The following is a 22,811-nucleotide window of genomic DNA, read 5'->3' as shown; positions in this document are numbered from 1 at the left end:
TTTAAAATTAAAAATAAAAAGTCTGGCAGCTCGCGCAGTGTCAATAATTTTCACTGGTGTTGAACTTGTGTGCCGGTTTAGAATTCGAGAAAATTTTGCTTGTTACAAGATAACTTAGATTTTATTTTATTAATAAACGATTTTCAAAGTTTTACCCTTTTACAATGGCTGACATGAAATCTGTTTTCCATGAGTGGTGCTCAAAGAATAAAGTAGAACCAAAATTTGAGGTTCGTCCGACTGGTAAGTGTGCATAATTGCATTGGCGTAGAAAATCGATCTGTATCTGCATATATTACACTTATTTAAAGGCCCAAAGCATCGCCAACGATTTTTGTGTGAAGTACGAGTTCCGAATTACCCCTACGTGGCGGCAGGTAATTCTACGAACAAAAAAGATGCTGAACGCAATGCAGCTCGTGATTTCATGAGTTTTTTGGTACGTACCGGCAAAGTAAATGCGTCTGATATACCTGCAGACGCAGGTATGGCAGCTATAGCACCTGCAACTAACGCTGAAGGGAGCGGTGATAGATATGGTTCGCAACGCAAATTCTTTGATGGTGGGATGGGACCACAAGATTTGGGTCAGGCTTATCAACCCATAGAGCGTGAGATCAATCCAGTGGATAGAGCACGTGAACAATTGGAAATGAAAGAAGCGGAGTCAGTAGATGTAAATGCAGCCATACATGGCAATTGGACCATCGAGAATGCAAAAGCAAAGCTTCATCAATTCATGCAGATGAACAAAATAACGGCGGATTACAAGTATACGCCAGTGGGTCCAGATCACGCCAGGTAATTTGATTTATTTTGATTATTTCTTATAAAATTTACATTAATTACATATGACATACATACATTCATTTAAATTTATTCCTTTTTAAGTGAGCTCATCTCTTCGATTTTAAATCTATAAATCAAAGAGGAAAGCTTCGAACATTTATGTAATACCCGTGGCAAAGTGAAGGCTGGGTGAAATATAGTAACTGCAATTGAAACCAAAAGTGATCAAAACTTTCACATATGTGTGGCAATGTGCGATAATTTGCAAATATATGGTTTTAGTTGAATTTATCACATGCATATATGAGACGAGTACTTTCAACCCTATTTCAGTTGAAAGTTTTCGCCTATGTTTATTAATTAAGAGTTTGCCTAAAATAATTAATAGGTATCATCGCTATGTACAGTTTGTCAAGAAATTGTTTTGCAAATAATTAATTGACCGTGTAAATATAAAGTAGTTTAACTATCGATTTTTTTAGTATTTTTTAATCAGTTTATTCAGTTAATTTATTTATGTTATATGAAATGAATAAATTTTTATGTTATCAACAAATTTTTGACAGACTGTATTCAGGACATTACTAAATTAGATACTTTTTCTGAGTTGCGAAAAGAAAATGTAAATAAATATATTTTTGTCCAAATTAGAATCAGCTAGAATGTTTTATACGAAAACTAAATACTCTTAACACCAGTGTGATTTATCCTGTATGCTTTTTTTTATAATCCAGTAGTTTTGGGTATATTAAGTTTGCAAAGTAACGCACAGTGCCACAATACTTAAAAGGCATTCTTCTAAGGCCTATATTCACCACGCCGCAATAAATTGCCATTGGTAAGTAAATCATATAAAAAATTAAAAAAAATAACCATAAAATGGTGTTTGATATTCCTACATCTTACAAATTAAATAAATATCTATGATTTTAAATTACATATATATATTTTTAAATATAATACATTGCTAAGTATAAAATTTAAGACAGGAAGTAGATATAAGAGTCCTTTATCGTATTTGTTGACACGAAATAGTCACCAAAAAGCTTAGAGAATGATGTCGGAACAGTTAAAATCGGGTGGTACGCGGGCTTGGCTGTCAATGCTGTTTTCATAGACTCGTTAAAAATGTCTAAAGTAAAATTTTTTAATATTTTATCCGAATACAATTTAAGTCTTCGAAGCTTTAGCGATTTTTTTATGATTGATATTAATTAACAAACGTCACAGCGACGATAGATAACTGTTACTGCGACGACGACCAGCTCTTGGGTGACTGCGAGATCATTTTGGCTTAGAGTAGAACGCATATGATCTACTTCCCTTGAGCAAAGCTCACTTTGGCTCAATCGCAAAAGTTCTTACTGAACACTGTCCAATAGGCGTGCATGCGGTAAGGCTTTTGCAAGTCTGAGGCTTACACATCTTGATAGTTTTACCTTTAGTGACCGATCTCTTAATCTAAATTAACCAGCAAACGTAAGAATAAATAAATATAAAAAAATATCTAGATCTAACCACAGAAACTCAAACCATCTCTGGGAGTTTAGTAATTAACATTTTTTAATTTAATTCTTACATACGATATCTTTTTATTCTTATATTTGTTCATAATAATAATATCAATAAATTTGTTTAGGAGCTTTATGGCTGAAATGCATATTTTCGTGCGTCAACTAAAACGTACTGTTACCGCACGTGAAACTGGTTCCAATAAGCAATCGGCGAGCAAATCGTGCGCTTTGTCTTTGGTACGCCAACTTTATCATTTGGGTGTAATTGAGGCTTTTAGTGGCACATTGAAGCAACGCAAAGACGATGCCGATATGAAACCGTATCCGGTCAAAATCTCTGAAGATGTAATGCAAAAAGTGGAAGAATGCATTCGAGACCTTGACCTACCAGTTATTAATCCTTACAATATTAAAGCGGAAAATGAGAATACTGGTGTTAGCTTACTTGTAAGTAATATTCATTGATATAATATATGTGTGTGTCATATATAAAAAATGTATATATATATTTTTTATACTTCCAAGATCCCTACCAATAGGGAAGCAAGAAATCAAAACGACGATGCCTCTCAAATGCAGGGTTCAGTTATACCTTGGGCTCCGCCACAACCTAATTGGAATGCTTGGAACGCTTGCAATATTGATGAGGGTTACTTGGCTACAGCCACTTTAGATGATCTCTGCGAAGATCTCGAAACAACTTCGAAAGAAAAGCGAATGAATAATGCAGAACTGCATAAATTCATTGAGTTTCGTGAATGCCTCCCCATTGCGGCTATGCGCAATGAAATAATGTCCAACATACATGAGCATCCTGTTGTTATCATACGCGGTAATACTGGCTGCGGCAAAACTACACAAATTGCGCAATATATCTTGGAGGATTACGTTGCATCCGGTCAGGGTGCCTTCTGTAATATTTATGTCACGCAACCACGTCGTATTTCAGCTATTTCTGTAGCAGAACGCGTCGCCGCCGAGCGTTGCGAGAATCTAGGCGAAGCGGTTGGATACTCAGTCCGTTTTGAAACGGTGACACCACGCCCCTATGGTGCCATTTTATTCTGTACTGTCGGTGTTCTCTTGCGCAAACTTGAGGGCGGCTTACGCGGCATCTCACACATTATTGTAGATGAAATTCACGAGCGTGATGTAAATAGTGACTTTTTATTGGTAATACTACGTGATATGGTGCACACATATCCAGATTTACATGTCATTCTGATGTCTGCTACAATTGATACAACATTATTTTCGGAATATTTCGGTAAATGTCCCGTTCTAGAAATTCCCGGTCGTGCTTTCCCCGTGCAACAATTCTTCTTAGAAGATTGTGTAGAAATGACAAAGTTTATGCCGACACCTGAATCACGCAAGAAGAGCAAAGATCGCGATGACGAGGAGAAATCTATAATTGCTGAGAATGGTGAAGATCCAAATGAACAAAATTTGAACAAAGTTTGCGACGCAAAATATTCGCAGCAGACCAAAACGGCAATGGCATTGTTGTCCGAATCCGAATGTTCGTTCGAATTGATCGATGCGCTTTTGGTGCATATTAAATCGAAGAATATACCGGGAGCTGTGCTTATCTTTTTACCTGGCTGGAATCTAATTTTCGCACTGATGAAGTATTTGCAAAACTCACAGTTCGGCGGACCACAATTTCGCATCTTGCCATGCCACTCGCAAATTCCACGAGAGGATCAACGAAAAGTGTTTGAGCCAGTGCCAGATGGCGTAACAAAGGTAAAATTAATATATTTATTTCATTATTAAAACTATTTCCTTAAAATTTTTCTTCGCTGTTTTTACTTTCAGATCATACTGTCCACCAACATTGCTGAAACATCAATAACAATTGACGATATTGTTTTCGTCATTGATATCTGCAAAGCGCGCATGAAGATGTTCACCTCACACAATAACCTCACAAGTTACGCCACCGTCTGGGCAGCCAGATCGAATTTGGAGCAACGGAAAGGTCGCGCTGGTCGCGTTCGGCCGGGCTTCTGTTTCACCCTTTGCTCTCGTGCACGTTTTCAGAGACTTGAGGAGAGCATGACACCTGAGATATTTCGTACACCATTGCACGAATTGGCACTATCCATCAAACTGTTGCGTCTTGGTTCTATTCATCAGTTTTTATCAAAGGCTTTAGAGCCACCTCCATTGGATGCCGTTATCGAAGCTGAGGTGCTTTTACGCGATATGCGCTGTTTGGATGATAATGATGAGTTGACACCGTTGGGGCGCATTTTAGCGCGTTTGCCTATTGAGCCTCGACTCGGTAAAATGTTAATATTAGGCTCAGTATTTGGCTGCGCAGACATATTGGCGAACATGGCCTCGTACTCGAGCACTTTCTCCGAGATATTTGCGTTAGACATTGGGCAACGACGTTTGGCAAATCATCAGAAACTATTGGGCGGTCGCAAGTGTTCTGATCATGTTGCTATGATAGTCGCTACACAGATGTGGGAAAACGCAAAAAATCGTGGCGAAGAGGAGGAGATAAAATTTTGCGAGTGGAAGGGCTTGCAGTTGTCAACCATGCGTGTTATGTCCGAGGCTAAAGGTCAACTTTTAGATTTGTTGCAGCAAACCGGTTTTCCTGAGGAATCAATGATATCGTATAAAGTGGATGCGAATAATGATGATCCGGTTTTGGACATGGCTACTGCATTGCTTTGTTTGGGTTTGTATCCAAACGTTTGCGTACACAAGGAGAAACGTAAGGTTTTGACAACGGAATCGAAGGCAGCACTTTTACATAAGACTTCGGTAAATTGCAGCAACTTGGCTGTCACTTTCCCCTATCCGTTCTTCGTATTTGGCGAGAAGATAAGAACTCGTGCTGTATCCTGCAAGCAGATGACAATGGTGGCGCCACTACATTTGCTGCTTTTTGGTTGTCGCAAAGTGGACTATATCAAAGACAATATAGTTCGGCTAGATAATTGGCTTAACCTCGAAATGGATCCCCACCATGCTGCCGCATTGGCAGCGCTGAAACCGGCTATTGAAACTCTGATCACTATTGCATGTGATAGACCAGATGAAATTGGTCAACTCGAAGAGCCACAAGCGAAGCTTATAAATGTTATAAAGGAGTTATGTGTAATGAATGCGGGTGATTACAACATTACCAGGGAGGCTGGTGTGCTACCCTTCCAAAGTCGACAAGGCGGTGGGGGTGGCCATAGTGGTGGTCCACCGAGTAAGCGTGGACGTTTCGATGGCGGCAGTGGTTGGAATCGTGGTGGCGGAGGCAGCAATTGGGGCTCAGGTGGTGGTGGTAACTGGGGCCGCGGTGGTTTTGGACGAGGTAGTGGAACAAACCAATGGGGCCGCTACGGAGGTGGTGGCAGAGGCAGATTTTAAGACTTTACATACATATTTTGTAAAAGATGATATCGCAGAATATTTTATCTCGTATTCTAATATTTAATTGCTAATAAAAGTATATTAATTAAAATATATAATCTAATTTTAAATTATTATACAATATTCTCTTGTGTCAAATCGAAATAATGATATTTAATATAGATTACGTTCTAGCCTATAACTATTATTGCTGATTTCGTATTTTCGAAAATTGTTCTTCACAATATGGGCTGCAGTAGAAGCGCTTGGCATGTAGGTATGTCGCTTCTTCCTGACAATTGCGGCACCAATGTTTTCTTTTGATATCCACCTCCTCTGCCTGTAGCTGACGTAGGCGCTGTTGCAGATGAGTAATTTCTGCTTCGAGCTCCGCAGTTCTCTGATGAATCCGTGTCCAAAGATAGTGCACCACTCGTGATTCATCGTTGATTGTTTCAATCAATGCTCCGGTTTGTTTAACACTTAAGTTTGACGGTCTACGAATTTTTAAATGATAACGACGCAACTTTAAACATGGTGTTTTCGTTATAAAGAGGTTATTTTCAACAAATTTCTTTGAATGTAACTTTTTCGGCATTAAGGGTCTGGTTTTGCGTTTGGGGAATGCCGAAATTGTATTTCTTCTTTTTGGCTTTCTTTTCACCGGTTTGGACCAATTCGAAGCGGTATCCGTGGACGTGACTATAGAGGATTCTCTAGTTTCGCTTAAATCGGTATCGTAGTATTGCATTCTGCAATTTTCTTAATAAAAAAGGTAATATTAAATTTATTTTCCAAAGCCTACTAATTGAAATTATTTTAAGGTTATGAGTTGCCAAATAATGTGTTTAGAAGCGAATAAGAATGCCCAACCTTATATAATTGCACTCCACTCTATTCTTTTTGCATTTTTTATACTTGAAAGCAAAGCATTTATTAACAATACCAAATTTAAATTGGGAAAAGGATTTTTGTGGGATTTTGTTTTGAACGCAGCTGGCATCATCGATATGGTTTTTGCAATTCCTTTCTCCTTTTCTACTTTCATCCTATTGCAGTGCTTGGAAAATAATGCTGCTGATAGGAAGTTTATTCAATTGTGCAGTGAAAATTTGTTAAAATTCGGTTTATTTTTAATGAAAAGTGTTTAAAAAGTTCGAACGCAATGTAAAACAATATAGTGCTTAAAAATATACAAATAGTTGGTGAAATTAGTGGATTCGGTGAAAAATTAACCTTTGCACCGTTGCCAGGACGAAAAATCGATAGTAACAGACGGTGATTTGTGAAAATTCATTTTGTAGTGCTTTTAACCGCAAAATGGTAGGCCTACTGGATCCTTTGAAGTATGGAGAACATTTTTATGAGTTATACACTAGTAATACTCGACGGTAAGTGAAATTTTACAAAATATCCAGTAAGAAAAATTTCGGGGCTGTGCTGACGGTACATTGGGCAGTGAAATATTGATTTTTCCATGCATGCAGTGACAATCAACCCTTAAATTACGTCAAGGCTATTGACATTTGGCAGTCAGCTGTAGCGCAACGCAGCTGCCAACTGGAATGCAAGAAAATGGTCAAAACAAAGATACGCCGATAAGTGGTTTGTAGGTCAAAAAGCCGGAAAGTCGTACACAGCTGATTTTGTTTACACTTTCCACGGAATAACTGGGTAAAGAATGCCGGGTCGATTGTTTATGTTTACATTTTTATCCAAGGTCGCGAAAGGCCAATGACATACATTTTTGCATGTGCGCACGTGACGTCAAAATAAAAAGGGAAATGAGAGATTTTATTTACGTATAGTATGTATCACGAACATATGTTGATAAGACGAAGTAAGAAAATAAGATAAATATGTATGTATGTATGTATATTACAACGTCTTGTTATCACAGTTTGTGAAGTCATTCTTTATTACTAATTTTCAAATTATGTGTATAATATTAATTAGTGCATGGTTTCTTCCAGAAAACTTCAAAATGATCGTAAATCATTGTCTAAACGAAAAAATAAAGATAAGAAAGCCGCCGCACTTGCTGCAGCGGCAGCAGTACTTGAGGGCAACGCAGGTGCCATTGTAAATCCCATGGATCCACCGATTATAAAAGATCAATTGCTATTATTTCCTACTTTTCCCGTGGCACATATAGAACTTGAAGCCAATGCATCAAAATTCGCAATTTTCGCCGTGATACGCTCTACTGTTCTAGAAGCAGAGACACGTTATGCACTCTTTCAAGATAGCAGGGGTTCTTTGCGTCGCTTACACAATTTAAGTTCCTCTTGTTGTCTGGTTTGTGCCGGCACCTGTATGACAACTAATCTGTTTGACTGTTCTTGTCACAGCATGCTGCCAACAGCAATTAATGGCGCCAATGTTGGCAATGGATTGCTAGCGGAAAAACGCTCTCGACATGATTCTGCGAACAGTGATGCCGAGAGTGAGTCTGAAGAAGTTACTGAAAAAGAGTTTACACTTGTGCGTGTACCATTGATTGTGGGCGCTGGATTGCGCAGTCTTTTCGAACTAATCGCAGAAGCGCGTCACATACAACCCATGTTATGTACGAAGGCACTTAGAGCATTACTAGATGTCATACAAGGACAACAACCGGAATCATTTAAATTGGAACCTGATGATTTGATAAATCCGCTATATGATTTATTGCTCGACTTAACCACTATGCCAGCAGCCCTGGTCGCCAATGCGACTACTGAAGCCAATTGGTCGGCAATGGCTTGCGCAGCTCTAATTGGACTTTGTATTGCACGCGGCGATACGGGAAAAATATTGAAAGCTATAGCAGCCATGTTGATGTCGCCAAAACAGTTGTCTACACAAATAATACAGTTGCCTGCCGTACTATCTTCGCTGCAGCGGACTGTTATGAGTGCCGCGCTGAATAAGCCTACAAGACCAGATTTTCACACTCATGGCGTGCCCTTAAACTCGCTTATCGATGAGGTTCATTATAGTTTTTGATATACCATACAATTGTTTATAGATTTCATGAAAAATTTCTTTACAGTTCAACTTAAAAACATCGGCCGCTGCAAGCGGCAACCTTTACACTCAACCTGCCATGGCCTCAGATGGCACTTATCTGTATCTGCTGCTTGGTAGCTCGTTGCTTAAAATCGGCACTGGTTTTAGCGGTTCATTTAAAGGTCATATATATGCACAAAATGATGAGTTTACCAAGGAAAGAGCTGGTTGGCTGGGTAATTTTGGCGGTAACCTCTATTTTCGACGCAATGTCAAGCGTTCAGCAGACCATTTGCACCTAGTTAATAAAGAGACGCTGACAATAAAGGGTATAAACTCTGTTAATCTTGTACCCATACGAGAGGGATTCAATTATGTGCTTTTCACCGATGAAGATTCGATCAATGCGATATGCACTAATAGAGATGTAAGTGGAAAATATACATACATATGTATATGTAATTAATTTTTTTTATAAAAATACAAATTACTCACATCTTTTCCCCACTAGGACACGCTTGTTGTGAAAAAACTCAATTTCAATAACTCCAATACTTATGGTAGCGATTCGTCTCCACCTTTCGAGCTGCCTTTGAAGTTGGCTCGTAAAAAGTTTCGCACTCTCGGCTATGCCGCTTTCGAAGATGAAGTGCTCAATCAAAATCAAATACAAAAAATACAATCCTCATACAATATTTTCGAGCCGAAACTACCCAGTGATGTTGAGATACAGGGTATCGTATGCGGAAAAGAGTTCGGTTTGGTGCGTGCATCGAATGGCAAGGTGTACTATTATGGTAAATCAGCGTCGTTGGGCCTGAAATCAATTGGACGCACGCCCACCATGAAAATGACTGAGTTGATTATTTCGAAAGTTTCGAATATTGTGCATATCGCCGTCGGACACGATGGTATACATGCTTTGTTGGTAAACGATGATGGTACTGTTTACTTTACGGGTCAGTATAATATTTCACCAATTCAATCTAAAATAGTTATAAAGCATTTGATTTAAAGGTACCGCACGCCGTGGTGAAGATGGCGACTCTTCCAAGAATCGTCGACAGCCAAAAGCTGTGAAGCCCAAAAAAATGTCGAAAATCGATGGACATGTAGTCATACATGCGGCCTGCAATAACGGCACATCCGCTTTTGTCACGAAGACTGGCAAATTGATTATGTTTGGCAAGGATACGGCGCATTGTGATGCCAGCGGCTGCGTAAGCGATTTCATTGATCAGCACATAACGAAGGTGGCACTGGGTAAAGCCCATTGCGTGGCGCTGAATTCGAAGGGACAGCTTTTCACTTTTGGCCTCAATAACAAAGGACAATGCGGTCGTGTATTCAGCAAATCTAGCAAAGACAATTGCGTATCTTTACAAAGTGGCGCCAGTGCTTCTGGTGTGGGTATGACTGGTGAGGCTGACGGGAAAAGTTTCTTGGGTAGCAAGAAGTTAAAGTTCGATTTTTCGACGCTATGTGACTACGACGATCATCAGTTGGTACAAGGACAATGTCGTGTTTGCGTCATGTGTCGTGAATGCACCGGCTACAATGTATCATGTGTGTCAACGTTAAATGTGCCCGTGGAGGAGCGTTTACCTGGCGCGTAAGTGCAGCAAATACATATACTTTTTATTTTTATACCCTGAAGGAAAGGTTGAATACCCTATAAGATTATACATAAATGATCATAGGAACAAGCTGAGTATATTTAGCTAAGTCCGTCTGTATATACGTGAATTACGTACGGCTTTCTCTCCGAACTTTCTTGCTTCGGAACTTAACACTCTCCCCCACTAAAACCACAGCGACCATATTCACAAACTGAACGATGGAATACAGACATGACCTTAATTTTAAAGACGATGGCGTCAAAATTCCGACTGTTAATAAAATTTTAGGTGTGACTTTTGACAGTCTGTGCTTCATCGCCAAAGTACAGAGAGTGGTGTACAAAATACTGCACTTCGGACTACGACAGGATGCCTCTTGATGTCTCCGCCACCACCACTCATTGCAGACGAACAGCTCGGGTTGTCGCGAGAATTGTAGCAGATTAAACTCCTACTTATTTAGAATCGACCCCGACATACCAAATATATGTCCAGCGTGCAACGAGTCCCCGTATGACACTAACCATCTCTTTGCATGCCCTGCTAACCCTACACATCTGTCACCCCTTTTCCTATGGTCCAACTCCGTTGACACATCACGTTTCCTGGGCCTACAATTTGATCACCTCGATGACAACTTATCTGAACCTTACCATACTAACGGGGACTAGATTACCATTACAACAACAACAATAATCGATTAAAATCAAGTTTTTATATGGAAGACTGTTTTCTTTGACAATATATCTTATTGAAATTTAGCATGGTTTATTATTCAAGGCAACCTCACAATTTCCGAACATATTGTTCAGATCGGATCACTGTAACAGACAGCTGCCATACAAACTGACCGATCAAAACCGTTCACACGACAGTCGGGTCTAAGTAAACGGACCGGACACGAATTTTTTTCCGACCAAGGATTGTCAACTGGACATCATTCCTCGAACTTACTTCAGTAGTTAAGATAAGCTTAAACTAAGATTTACCGATATAAACGGGGCTAGATCTCCGAAATAACAGCCCTTGGCTGGATAAAATCCGGGTCAATTCCGGTGCGTAAAACCGATTGTTGTGACTTCAGGAATGTTTCTGCCGTTACAACAAAAACAACCGGTTAAAATCAAGATAAATTTCTTCACAAATATCGTTTTTGCTTATTAAGTAATTTTAATTGGACTTGAAGGATGTTTACATTAAACTGGGAAGGGTATTTAGCTTCAGTGCAGCCAAAGTTAACGTTTTTTCTTGTTTTTGTTAATAACGGCATTATGATTTCAGTATTTGTCCTTGTGGTCACGGCGATGCTGGCTGCTCCAAATGTGGACTCTGCTCCACATGCATCTCGCTGCAAGAGGCTGAAAACGATGCCAACAAAGATAATAAACAGCTACAAAGTGAGTTGAATCGTCAACGCTCGAAGAGCTTGATAATGCGTCGCAAGGAAAAGAAATCAGGTGCGGAGGAGAATGTTGGCGCCCAAACAACGGATGCGGATAAAGATCCACCACGCGTTGCACCATTGGCACCACAAATGCTCAATTTGCCGAGTAGCTCGCCGGTGGTGCAAGTGTCTTGCGGCCTGCATCATACCGTGGTACTCACATTGGCTGGTGAAGTGTACACATTTGGCAGTAATCAATATGGTCAGTTAGGCACTGGCGATTTGCAGCCGATTAACGGTCCGGTTAAGGTTAATGTGCAGGGTGCGATTAGTCAGGTGGGCGCCGGCAGTAATCATACTGTGCTGATGACCTACAAGGGTATGGTGTACACTTTTGGGAATTACCAAAAAGGGCAGTTGGGCAGACTGCCCAATGATTTTCCGCGCGATAAAGCCGCAAGCGTGGGTGGTGAGGATGTGTGCGCAACAACAAACAAAGCGGCGAGTAGTGAGCACAGTGGTGCCAGCACAGGTGCTAGTGGTGGAGCAAAGGACGGCGTCATTGCGAATTTGCTAACACAGCGCCAGAAATTCCTGTGGCACTGTGCGCCAGGCGCGGTTTTGTAAGTGAACCACTTTGATATTTTCATTAATCATTGGCTAATAATATATTTTCGTGTATTTGGGATGTGCAGCGGCTTGGGTCCAAGTTTCGGCAAGAAAGCTACGTGGATTGGCGCCAGCGGCGATCAAACTTTTATCAAAATCGATGAATCGCTCATCACTACACACATATTGCCGAAAGTGAATGTGGTTGCCAATAAAAAAACAATTTGTAAGTGTTTGAAGTAACTCGGATTTTCCAAATGTTTTGCTAAAAGCATAATTTTCTCACTTATTTTGCAAAAATAGTGCTCATTCCCACCATACCACTTACGTTCCACACACTCTCGATAAATCGCCGTGACGGCAGCTGTACTGCTCACTACCGCAATCAAATCAATTTCGTGCAGCTCATACAAAATAGCAATGCTAAGGTAATGCCGGAGTTAAATCAAAATATCGCCGCAAGCGCCGGTGCTTCAGCAGTGGCCAGCAGCGCACCCGGTGTGCCGGCATCGCCTCTGCAGCCCGCCGTTGCTGGCGCCATAAACGAGCAGATGTCCCGTAGCATGCACGAAGCGCGTAATCAAATCTTTGATTTGCACGACAATCAGCTTGGCGAACAGCAGCAACAGCGTCGCCGTCAACGAGTGCGTGAGCAGGCGAAGAGTCCTGCTGGCGGCGGCGCATCGGCGAGTGGCAGTGTTGCACTAGATAAGCCGCAGCCGCAAATTGCATTCGCTCTGGATCCTCACTACAACGTTTTGTGGGTGTATGATGGTGGCGCGCGCAAGCTGCAGTGCTATAATGTGTTGGCCAGTGAGATCGCCAATTGTGGTGCTGTAAGTGGTGCAGTAAATTTTGCGAATTTCTCTTGAGTCATTGAAAATTTGTTTCTTTGCAGAATTCATCGAATTTCCGTGCCATATTATCGCCGGAGCTGGCATTGCCTAATAAGGTCGAAGCGCGCATATCCCGCTCTCAAGCTTCACTGAATTTGCTCGCATGTCTGGACATACTTACTTCGGCACAAGAAGCAATGTAAGTGTTATGGTCTGTTCATAAAATATGCAAAGTTTTTTATTATTGACCGAAATTTTTTTATTCCATATTTATTTATAACCTTTTTTCATAACCCTTTTTCCATATTTTTTTTCTCTTTTTATTAAATTTTTTTATTTTTATTTTTTTTTTTAGATTTTATTTAATTATGTGTTTTATTTATTTGGTTTTATTTCTTTATTTTTTTAGTATATAGTTTTTTTTTATTTATTTTTTTTATTTTAATTTTTTCTTTCTTAGTGTTTTTTTTTCTAATACAATTGTAAAGAGGCTTGAAACCTTTTCGCATATTACATAAATTAATTTACATTAAGATTATAATTGAGAAACTAGTTTTTGCTCGTCTTCATCATTTTGGGTTTTTTGCTAATGCTTAAAATTCATCAGCTGATTGCTATTTTAGTAATGCACACAACCAAATTTAGAGTATGGACAACAACCCGCAGAGTTAAACGCAGTGAACTCAATTTGATTTCGATTAAGAAATAGGCCGTTTACTCAATGTCTGGTTAGCAGCCATCTGTCAGTTAAGTTCTGGTCAACTTAACCAAGACTCCTCCTTTCGGTAAAGAACCTTTTTTAGATGGATAGATAAACAGATAGTAAAAATTTAGGTACTTCACTGCGCCCTACGGTCTATTGTGTCGTGCCCTATATCGCATATGGTCACCTGAAGAATTCCAGGAGCCTGCTGAATGCGACTGAGGTGATGTGATAACTGTCCATGTAGATGGAACCATAGCCTTGAGCCTGCTTCTGTAAATTGCTGGGCAATCCAGAATCAGGTGTTCTGGGTTTCCATGTCGCAGAACCGGCAGTTTGCGCAAGAGAATATGCCCATGTTGGACAAGTGCTTCTTGAGCCTACAGTGCCCTGTATACAACCCGACAATGAAGCGGAATTTGTCTCGGGGGAGGTTGTATGACGAAACGCTGATTTCGATAGTAGCGGTACAGTTGAGTTCTGCGCAGTGACTTATAGCAAAGACTTCTGCTTGAAATATGCTCGGAAAACACGTAATTAGTATGGATAGTTCGGTTTGCGGTCCCGCAATACCTGCTCCAATGCCTTCCGGTTCTTTCGAGCCGTGAGTGTACCACTGGATAGTGCTGCCGTATGCCGAGCATGGAATCATTCAACTCCGCCTTACTTCTGGGAGTAACCCTAAAATTCGTTGTAAAGTTAATCCTCTTTGTAAAGCCGTATCTTGGAAGAAGGGCCAGTCCCCTAGGGCTTCATTTGTTAAGACGACACTATCTTTCCTTTGCCGAAACCCTCTGCTGCCATGAGCATCATGGTATGCTTCGTTACCTGTTTGATCACTAGATGCAGCGGGTGGGCTTCAGCATGACTTCAAGTGCTGCAGCGGGGCATGTGCCCATTACCACGGAAGCGCAGACACAAACGAGCAGTTTCGATAGTTGAAGGCCTACCGAGGTCTGTGTTGCCTTAGATGCTCAAGCAACCGCTCAATAAGTGCAATCATGGTATAAAGCCATCTTATGATACCTGGCTTGCAGCCCCAAGATCTGCCGGCTATGCGTCAGCATATCATGAGCGCCTTGGTGGCTTTGGACAGAGTTAAATCCACATGTCTACTCCACCGTCTAATGTGAGGCCAAGAAATTTGACCCCTTTAGACACCTCCAACTCCCTGCCCACGAATGTTGGAGGCCTCAAACCCGGAAGAGATCTTCCAAAGCAATCTTTTTTAATGTACCTACTTGTGCAAAGAAGCTATAAGGTCAAGACCACGTCACAGTTTAAGAACAAGCTACTCATACATATACTATAAAGCAATACTCAGACCAGTCTGGGCGTATGGAATTTCAATCTGCGGTTGATCCAAATTTTAGAGTTATTCAAGCCTTTTAAAATAAATTTTGTCGCACTACAGTGATGGTGCACCATTTTATGTTAAATGACGTCCTTCGTCGAAACTTAAAAATGCTCACTGTAAAAGAAACATAGAATAATGTAGTTATTGTTGTAGCGGTAGAAAACATTCCTGAAGAAATTTTGAGAACTGGTCCCGAGTTGATAGTCCTTGGCCGGATAAAAATCCGGGTCCGCTCCGGTTACTTAGACCCGACTCTCGTGGGAACGGAGAAGAATTCAATAGTAGTTACTTCTCTCGACTTGCGATCCAACTGCTGGATAATTCTCAACAATGTAGGATACTAAAAAGATATCATCAGTTAGATCTCCCCTTTCGATTCAATTAATCTCACCTTCGATTTTGTAAAATATGATTCATTATACTTCAACATCATTGCTTTGCTAACTTAGTTATTGTTATTTTAATAATGGCATATTATAAATAAAACTGAATATTATAAAAAATATAAATTTTTTTCTAATATTTATTCTTTTAATACACATCCACAGACCAACTTGCTTCGAGGAGTCTGCACCTAAGCAACAAAATCAAACCAAAGAAGCTTTGAATAACGAGTATCAGATAGTCAACCGTTTTGATAATTTCGGTGGAGGCTGGGGTTACTCCGGGCACAGCGTCGAGGCTATACGCTTCTCTGCCGACACCGATGTCATGATTTGTGAGTACTCATACATCTCTTACTTCTTACTCAATCAAATTCGTTATAACCTCCAAATCAAACTTTTCAAATCGACAGGTGGCTTTGGCATGTTTGGTGGCCGCGGTGAATACACTTGCAAATTGAAACTCTTCGATCTGGGCTCTGACGGTGGTGGCTACGAGAAGGAAGGCGTACTCATTAGTGAAACCAAAGAGGTGCCGTTTGAGTGTGCTGCACGTAGTAAGCATCACATTATGCTGCCCAAAGCGATCAATGCTGCGGCCGGACGTTGGTATTTAATATGGGCACGCATCGCTGGACCCTCCTCCGATTGTGGTTCTTGCGGTCAAGCTTCGGTGACCACAGAAGATCAAGTGGTATTTACATTCAAGTCATCGAAGAAGGCCAACAATGGCACCGATGTGAATTCCGGTCAAATACCATCGATTCTCTATCGCCTCATAACGCAAGAATCGAAACAACCAACAGCACCAGTCGATGTGGATCCAGTGCAGAAGATTACAAAATCCTTTGCAAACACAGTGAGCAAGGAATGCTTTGAGAGTTTAGTAGTGTTGCTGAACTGGTCGTGGGAGACTTTCAAAACAAATTTGCGCGAACAACGCGAAAAGGGCCGCCAACTGCAGGTTAAGCAATCGTTGGCCTATTTGATCTATGTGAACAAGTCCTGTCTGCGCTTGTTGCGAAAATATACAAATGAAATTTATCCACAACGCGCCTCATCAACATTTGCCAACACGCTGACCGCGACGAGCATTGCTAATGCCCTCACGAAACTACAGACGCGCACAGGAAAGTCGGCCGATGGCAAAGGTGTGCGAGTTTTGAGTTTTGAAGTTGATTTAGATTTTCTGTTAAGATTACCTCGAAACAATCTAACTTTGCCAACTTTATTTGCAGATAAAAATTCCAAAACCGCCCTGAGCAACTCTGCTTCCATGGTAATTGCGAATAACGTTGCCAAGTATTTTGGTGAGACATCTGCCGCAGCGACCACATCATTATCAGGCACTGCCAATGGCCTCTCATCCAACCGCAAGCCCAACATGGAGAATATACAACTGGCCGAGTGTATAGGAAATGTGCGTGCGCTGCTGATTAGCATATTTTGTGATGATATCTTTAAGGATATTTGCAACGAGAAAGGTGAGAGTTCCAAATAAGTAAAAAAAAAAAAAACATATAGTGCGTTAAGATGCGTTCCCACTACGGACAGACAAGAAGATATTGATGTTAGATTATCGTAGATTAGAGCTCACTTGACCTTAGCTCTGCCCTCTTTTGCACAGACTCATGTACAAGTAGGTCCAGTACTCTGATGAATTCCACGATCCTGCGAAACGCCTTTGAGTCTCTTTGGATATATGAATTCAAGGGCTTTCTTCTTCCGTCTGAAGATGGCTACGCCACGGCCTGCACTGCGCGATTAGAAAATCTGGCTTTCTTGATGGATTAATGGATGTATGACCACAGTTCCTCCTTTATAGTGTGAGGCCTTATATTTATCCGCTATTTCGTTTCCTTCAAAACCTGTATATCCCGAAACCCAAAATAGCCGAACTTTATTCTGTTCTCTTACTGAATTTCTTGCGTTTGAAAATCGCTACCCAATCTAAAAACAATTGCTCGGAAGTTTCCGGCTCCGTGTCAGACAGAACCATCAGTTTGTACCAAAGACTATACCGATGTATAATTGGTATTCTCGAGCCAATGACTAGGGTAAAACTTTTTTCGGTCGGTTATAAGGTTAAGCGGAGACTCCTTGCCATGAAAGGGTACGATTCTAATACCATAGAAGCTTAGACATCGATGTTATCTAATAGTAGGTCTGTGTCGAATCTTTTGGGCCTTATTTAAAAAAATAATATGTGAAAAGTTTGGAGAGAACTTCCTTACTTTAGTAAAAGCATTGGTTCGAGCAATTCTGTTTTCTCGATGACAATACAAACTTACTATCTGGCTAAAATAACTATATTCCGTTGTTGGTCCGTTTAATATTGACCACTGGGTGGATGATTGCATCCACGAACGCCATTCACCGGGAAGGAGTCGACCATCGGTCACATCTTCCCTTTAAATCTCCGTTCCTATGACAGTCGGATCTACGCAACCGGAGCGGTCAAGGTCTGTCGACCCGGTTACTCCAAATTACTTCAAGATGCTTTTTCCTGCTACAACAATCTGGTTTCAAAAATTCTCAAATGCTTTATATTCAAATTCTCGTCAATTGCGAGGGCAACATTGCGTTCGAAACTACCCAAACTTTTGCTGCCTTAATTCGTTCATTCTTTACTACTTTTTGAAATTTTAGGCTTCGCTATGGTCTTGGAAATACTAGAGGAGTGTCACATCAGCTTCGTGGCTTGCTTTGATGCTTTTTACCCGACATCATCGCTGAAGTGGAACTGTCTCTGTGATCTGCTCTCACAAATGGATAAAGTAAGACTTGAAGCTTTTGCAATTACCATACTTTGATTTGCTAATTTTTGTTTACATTTTCCGCACTAGCAGCAAGGCACCTTGCACTCTCGCTTACTCAGTGCTATACTTGCGGGTCTTTGCTCACCGTCCGTGAAGCTGCGCACCACATTCTCACTACTCAATCCGGGCAATGAACGCCAGTCGATAATTAGCCCCAGCGACAATTCTGGTCTGCCAATGTTGTCGTCCACTGAAGCGCATCAGTATCCCATACTCGTTGAACAAATGATCTATCGCACACAACAGGAGAAAGCCGATTTTCTCAGCAATTCATGGACCTTCAAAGATGTGCTCGTCCGACTGTTGGACATTATATCGAACCCGATACGCGCGCGCATCGAGAATATATACAACCGTAGTGTGCAATTCAATTATGCAGGCGCATATGGGGGTAAGGACACCAATCAAGGCTTAATTGATAATTGCTGTCACCTTTTGGCGCGTGTGCTGGCCGAAATTGTGTACCAGACCGCATTGAGCGATGTGAGTACATTGATGTTGAAGAGTTAAATTTTTATATATGCAAAAATTATCCATTTTAAGTACGACAAGATGTTCATGCCGCCACGCAGCCTACACTCGACCGGCTCACGTTTCGCGCGCTGTGATCAGAGTCGCACCTGGAATACAGGCAATTTTGGACCCGATGCTATTGGCTTTACAGTCGACCGACCAGGCATTGCCATTGCAGGCGCTATGGTTTTCTCTGGCTCCGGCTCCTATGATTACCAACTGGAGCTGCTGTACGATAACACTGTCGACTTGCAGTCACAGCACAAGTGGGAAACGCTTGAATCGGTTTCGGGCTCATACGATCAGGATGTGGTGCATAATGACATGACAGAAATCAAATTCGAGCGACCAGTGCATGTTAAGGTGATTAACTGTTGTATTTATTACAAAAAAAATATATATTGATCACACTTTCGTATCTGTTTTCAGGAGAACGCGCGCTATGCGCTTCGCATATGTTCACAAGGCGCGCGCACTTGTTCTGGCGATGCTGGCATGCCCTCAATACGCGGTCCATGCGGTACAACATTCCACTTTTATACCTGCGATTTGAGTTTCAACGGCACGACACCACAACGCGGCCAAATACCTTGCCTACTCTACTACAGCACGCCACTGAAGAGCGATACGTCGGTGGGCGGTAGTGGTGCTGGTTGTGGAAGCAGCGGTAATGCACCAGCAACCAATGAGGTCACAACACGCGATACGGCTTTACAAATCGCCAGCGATATCACAAAGAAATGCACCGAATTGTTGATATTGGCGCGCAATGCTTTGGCCGCCTCACTCTCACCGTCAGACAATTCTTCAAACCACACACAAACCATTGACTCGGAACATAATATTACGCCGATTGAGGAGCACATGGACATCAACTGGGCGAATAATTCGCGCACATCCGTCTTGCCCGTGGATGCGAATATCTCCACGGCGCGTGACATAACTAAGCGTATTGAATCCTTTTCGAAGGGCATTATTGAGACATTGAAATTTGATAAACGCTCCACGAATCCATTCGAAATGGAAATCGAAATCGGCGCTACCGAAATACATCCCAAAGATTTGATGATAGAGGAGAGCACCGGCGTACAGGATTTGAATTTTCGCAATGGTCAAATAGCCAAATTGAATGGCAATGAGCGTGTGGACGATGAGGATGAAGTAGCCGAAGAGTTTGTTAATGTGCAGCATCACCATCAGCAGAATAATCAGATTGGCGGTGGCGGCTTGTTGCGCTCTGAGTCAGAAGATGTTGCTGCGCCTCAGCTGACGGTTGTGCAGATTATGGAAGTCTTCAATATGGCATCTTCGAATATGTTCCACACTTTGCTGCCGCTGGTTTATGCGCATGTTGCCAATCTCGCTTGTAGCGATCCAAAGGTTAGTAGCGTCATCAATTTTGTTATATCGTCATTTTCTGGTTTCGTAGTTTTTTGAGGTTATGTTGAATTTATTTTGTACACTAGAGTTCTGTGCAAATACTCGGCATGATTAAGGAGATTTTACCGCACATCGCCGCACTCAATCAACTCTATGCTACAAAGGATCAAAGCGCGAACGCTGGCGCGGTGACCATAAGCCCTGCCGCTGCGGCGCAGAGTTTACGCAATGCTATGGCCGTCGACAATCGTGAATTTCGTTCACGTAAAAAGAGTGAAAGCGAGGCGCAAATGTTGGGCGACCGCAATGGCAGCGAAGCCATAACTACAAGCAATCATTATTGTGTGGTGGAGAGCGAGCATCCATATCGTAGCGCCACCATTAGTTGTCAGCGTGTTGAATTCCCGCCTTGCGTGCAGTGGTTGACCATCGAATTCGATCCACAGTGTGGCACGGCGCAGTTGGAGGATTATCTGTTACTCTCGATACCAATGCGTCCGACCGTTACGGAGCCTTGTCCTACGAATGAGGACTACTTCGACATGCTGGATAATAACGTACGACGTGCGCAGGGTTGCACAGGCAATGCGTTAATTAGCAGTTGCTATAAGAGCGTAGTTGGGAAGGATGAACGCGAGAGTGGTGCGAATGTGGATCGCGATTGGATTGTAGTGAAGAAATTCAACACGTGAGTTTCGGTATTAACACACTAGATATCTTTAATAAATTATTGTTTTATTACAGTTCCTCGAATTGGATGCAGAATGTTATGATTTTGCCTGGCAATTGTGTAGAGTTTTCTTTGGAGACATCTTCACTGTATGCACAAGATCCACATATTAATCGTTATGGCTTTAAATGCCTTGTTGTCGGCTATGATAATCCATCAACTGTAAGTTCTTAAAGCCTCGACGTAAATCGGTAATTTAGCAGCTTGTTCACTTTCAATTTTATTATAGCTGAGCGCAACAAATTCGTGCTTGATACGACTCGAGCAGGAATTGGCATATTTAGGTGGAATGTGCAGTGCAAATCTCATGAAGAAGGATCTTAATTTACCAGGTAACTTATAAGCATCATTACTAAAATGTATATCTGAGACAGAAATTGAGTTATTTGCTTATTGGAACCAATGGAAAGGGTACAAAAGCCCGTTGCGCTATGCATAACGAGAGCTTTAGACACAACTCCGATGGCGGCTCTTGAACTGGTACTAAACCTGCCACAAGGCAGCAACCTCGCATTGCATATCGGTCAGAACTGTCTTGGGAAGCAGGGCAGCAGTGGAAAGTGTTGCCAGAAGCAAGCAACTTTACTTCTACTGGATGCCAGGCATCGAGGGCAATGAAATAGTGGAAGAGATTGCCAAGAATGGTGTACGGTTAACACCCTAACACCCTAACATGATCAATATTGGGAAACCCATGCATTGTCTATACGATGATCAGAAACAAAAGCATGGTTAAGAAAATCGAAACCCGATGGTTCGAGCTATCTGGGCGCAAAACTGCAAAAGTAATGTGGAAAACTTGTGCACTTGTCCCGCATTGAAAAGACTACGCTGTAAGCGTCTGGTGTGCCCACGGTATGATACACTGGAGGAGGTATCGATAGTAGGGCTACAGAGTCTATTAAAATTCGCGTCAAACGCAGGCAACCATACTGAATTCCACAGAACGGCTTGACTTATGGTTTACTACACGACGGTAATCAAGGAAAACGATGGAGATCACCTTAATAATTTTTCGGGCGCCATTCGTGCGAATGTTGAACAGTTTTGATCCCTTATTTACAAACTCACGTGTCGTCACCAATAATGATGCGCTTGATGTATATTGGTATAGGGTCATCGCTACGTTGTCAAGTATCTTTCTTGCGACCTATGCTCGACGTCGTTTTTGCAAAAGATTCAGGTATTTTGGTGCGATGTTAGGATTTCCACGATTTCCAAAACAGTAACCAAAGCATGTGAGTCGAACCATAACAGATTTTTTGATGACTCCAAGACTTTCACTGAATGCTTCGTGTCACTCAAATACTCCAAAAATTTTCCGAGTCAACATAAGAATTGAAGATCCCTAGACTACACTTTTATTATTATTTATTAATATATTTATTATAGATTGCAATTAACCTAAAACTATAAACTATCTTTTTGGTTGCATAAACTTATTTCCTTCGACGAATTTATTGGCTAGATTCCTTATTTATAATTTGAATTGAATTTACGTCACTGTATACAAATATAGCCTTTGTTTTTTCTTATATTTTTTCAGATGATAAAGATATGGATGACCTTGGCGGCGTCGAAGAGACAATTCATGCACATCATGCGCTCCTCTCGAAGGGATTTGCGCTTTCCGAACCTGTATTAACGGTACAACAAGCATTAGAGTCCTATCTGCCAATTGGGTAAGTGAAAAGAAATTTTAAAAATCATTAAAGAAAACTGATAGCCTTCCAGAATCAATAAAATTGATTGGCAAACGAGTAACTGGATAGCAAAAAAGTTAGATTCGGTTTTAATCTTAAATTTAAATCTGCCTTA

At 41.3% G+C, this 22,811-nt stretch overlaps 2 protein-coding genes across 4 annotated transcripts in view; both read left to right on the top strand.

Annotated features, from left to right (window-relative positions):
* The first annotated feature begins 47 nt into the window (after positions 1–47).
* LOC120775297 (dosage compensation regulator) lies at positions 48–5,783 on the top strand. 2 transcript variants are annotated; one of them, XM_040105413.1, is made up of 5 exons: positions 48–243; positions 312–801; positions 2,429–2,750; positions 2,829–4,052; positions 4,125–5,783. In XM_040105413.1, the coding sequence occupies exons 1-5, from the start codon at positions 165–167 to the stop codon at positions 5,685–5,687; spliced, it is 3,678 nt and encodes a 1,225-aa protein (XP_039961347.1). In that variant the 5' UTR covers positions 48–164; the 3' UTR covers positions 5,688–5,783. The 2 variants fall into 2 exon arrangements, with proteins under 2 accessions (XP_039961347.1, XP_039961349.1); XM_040105415.1 differs by lacking the exons at positions 48–243; positions 312–801 and adding an exon at positions 1,547–1,627.
* A 975-nt stretch (positions 5,784–6,758) lies between these two features.
* LOC120775296 (E3 ubiquitin-protein ligase highwire) overlaps positions 6,759–22,811 on the top strand; it is a 163,520-nt gene continuing 147,467 nt past the window's right edge. The window contains exons 1-20 of one of the 2 annotated variants that reach the window (XM_040105412.1): positions 6,759–7,060; positions 7,643–8,639; positions 8,704–9,087; positions 9,172–9,619; positions 9,678–10,272; positions 11,561–12,286; positions 12,359–12,498; positions 12,576–13,108; positions 13,171–13,307; positions 15,717–15,886; positions 15,965–16,702; positions 16,790–17,035; positions 18,201–18,328; positions 18,401–18,853; positions 18,914–19,246; positions 19,313–20,263; positions 20,350–20,951; positions 21,008–21,155; positions 21,223–21,325; positions 22,540–22,675. In XM_040105412.1, coding sequence (XP_039961346.1) covers positions 6,990–7,060; positions 7,643–8,639; positions 8,704–9,087; positions 9,172–9,619; positions 9,678–10,272; positions 11,561–12,286; positions 12,359–12,498; positions 12,576–13,108; positions 13,171–13,307; positions 15,717–15,886; positions 15,965–16,702; positions 16,790–17,035; positions 18,201–18,328; positions 18,401–18,853; positions 18,914–19,246; positions 19,313–20,263; positions 20,350–20,951; positions 21,008–21,155; positions 21,223–21,325; positions 22,540–22,675 — 8,039 coding nt within the window. In that variant the 5' untranslated portion in view covers positions 6,759–6,989. Of the gene's footprint in view, positions 7,061–7,642; positions 8,640–8,703; positions 9,088–9,171; positions 9,620–9,677; positions 10,273–11,560; positions 12,287–12,358; positions 12,499–12,575; positions 13,109–13,170; positions 13,308–15,716; positions 15,887–15,964; positions 16,703–16,789; positions 17,036–18,200; positions 18,329–18,397; positions 18,854–18,913; positions 19,247–19,312; positions 20,264–20,349; positions 20,952–21,007; positions 21,156–21,222; positions 21,326–22,539; positions 22,676–22,811 lie in introns of both variants that reach the window. The other variant, XM_040105411.1, reaches the window with a different exon arrangement.

The sequence above is a fragment of the Bactrocera tryoni genome, chromosome 4, assembly GCF_016617805.1.
Source record: "Bactrocera tryoni isolate S06 chromosome 4, CSIRO_BtryS06_freeze2, whole genome shotgun sequence".
NCBI classification, from domain to species: domain Eukaryota; kingdom Metazoa; phylum Arthropoda; class Insecta; order Diptera; family Tephritidae; genus Bactrocera; species Bactrocera tryoni.
This window is presented reverse-complemented; position numbering and strand designations above follow the sequence as displayed.

What these genes read in the sequence shown, in the direction of transcription:
- LOC120775297 (XM_040105413.1), top strand. Translation starts at nt 165, where the DNA reads ATGGCTGACATGAAATCTGTTTTCCATGAGTGGTGCTCAAAGAATAAA. An exon ending in ATTTGAGGTTCGTCCGACTG is followed by an intron (nt 244 to 311) that starts GTAAGTGTGCAT and finishes ACTTATTTAAAG; the next exon opens with GCCCAAAGCATCGCCAACGA. An exon ending in GTGGGTCCAGATCACGCCAG is followed by an intron (nt 802 to 2,428) that starts GTAATTTGATTT and finishes AAATTTGTTTAG; the next exon opens with GAGCTTTATGGCTGAAATGC.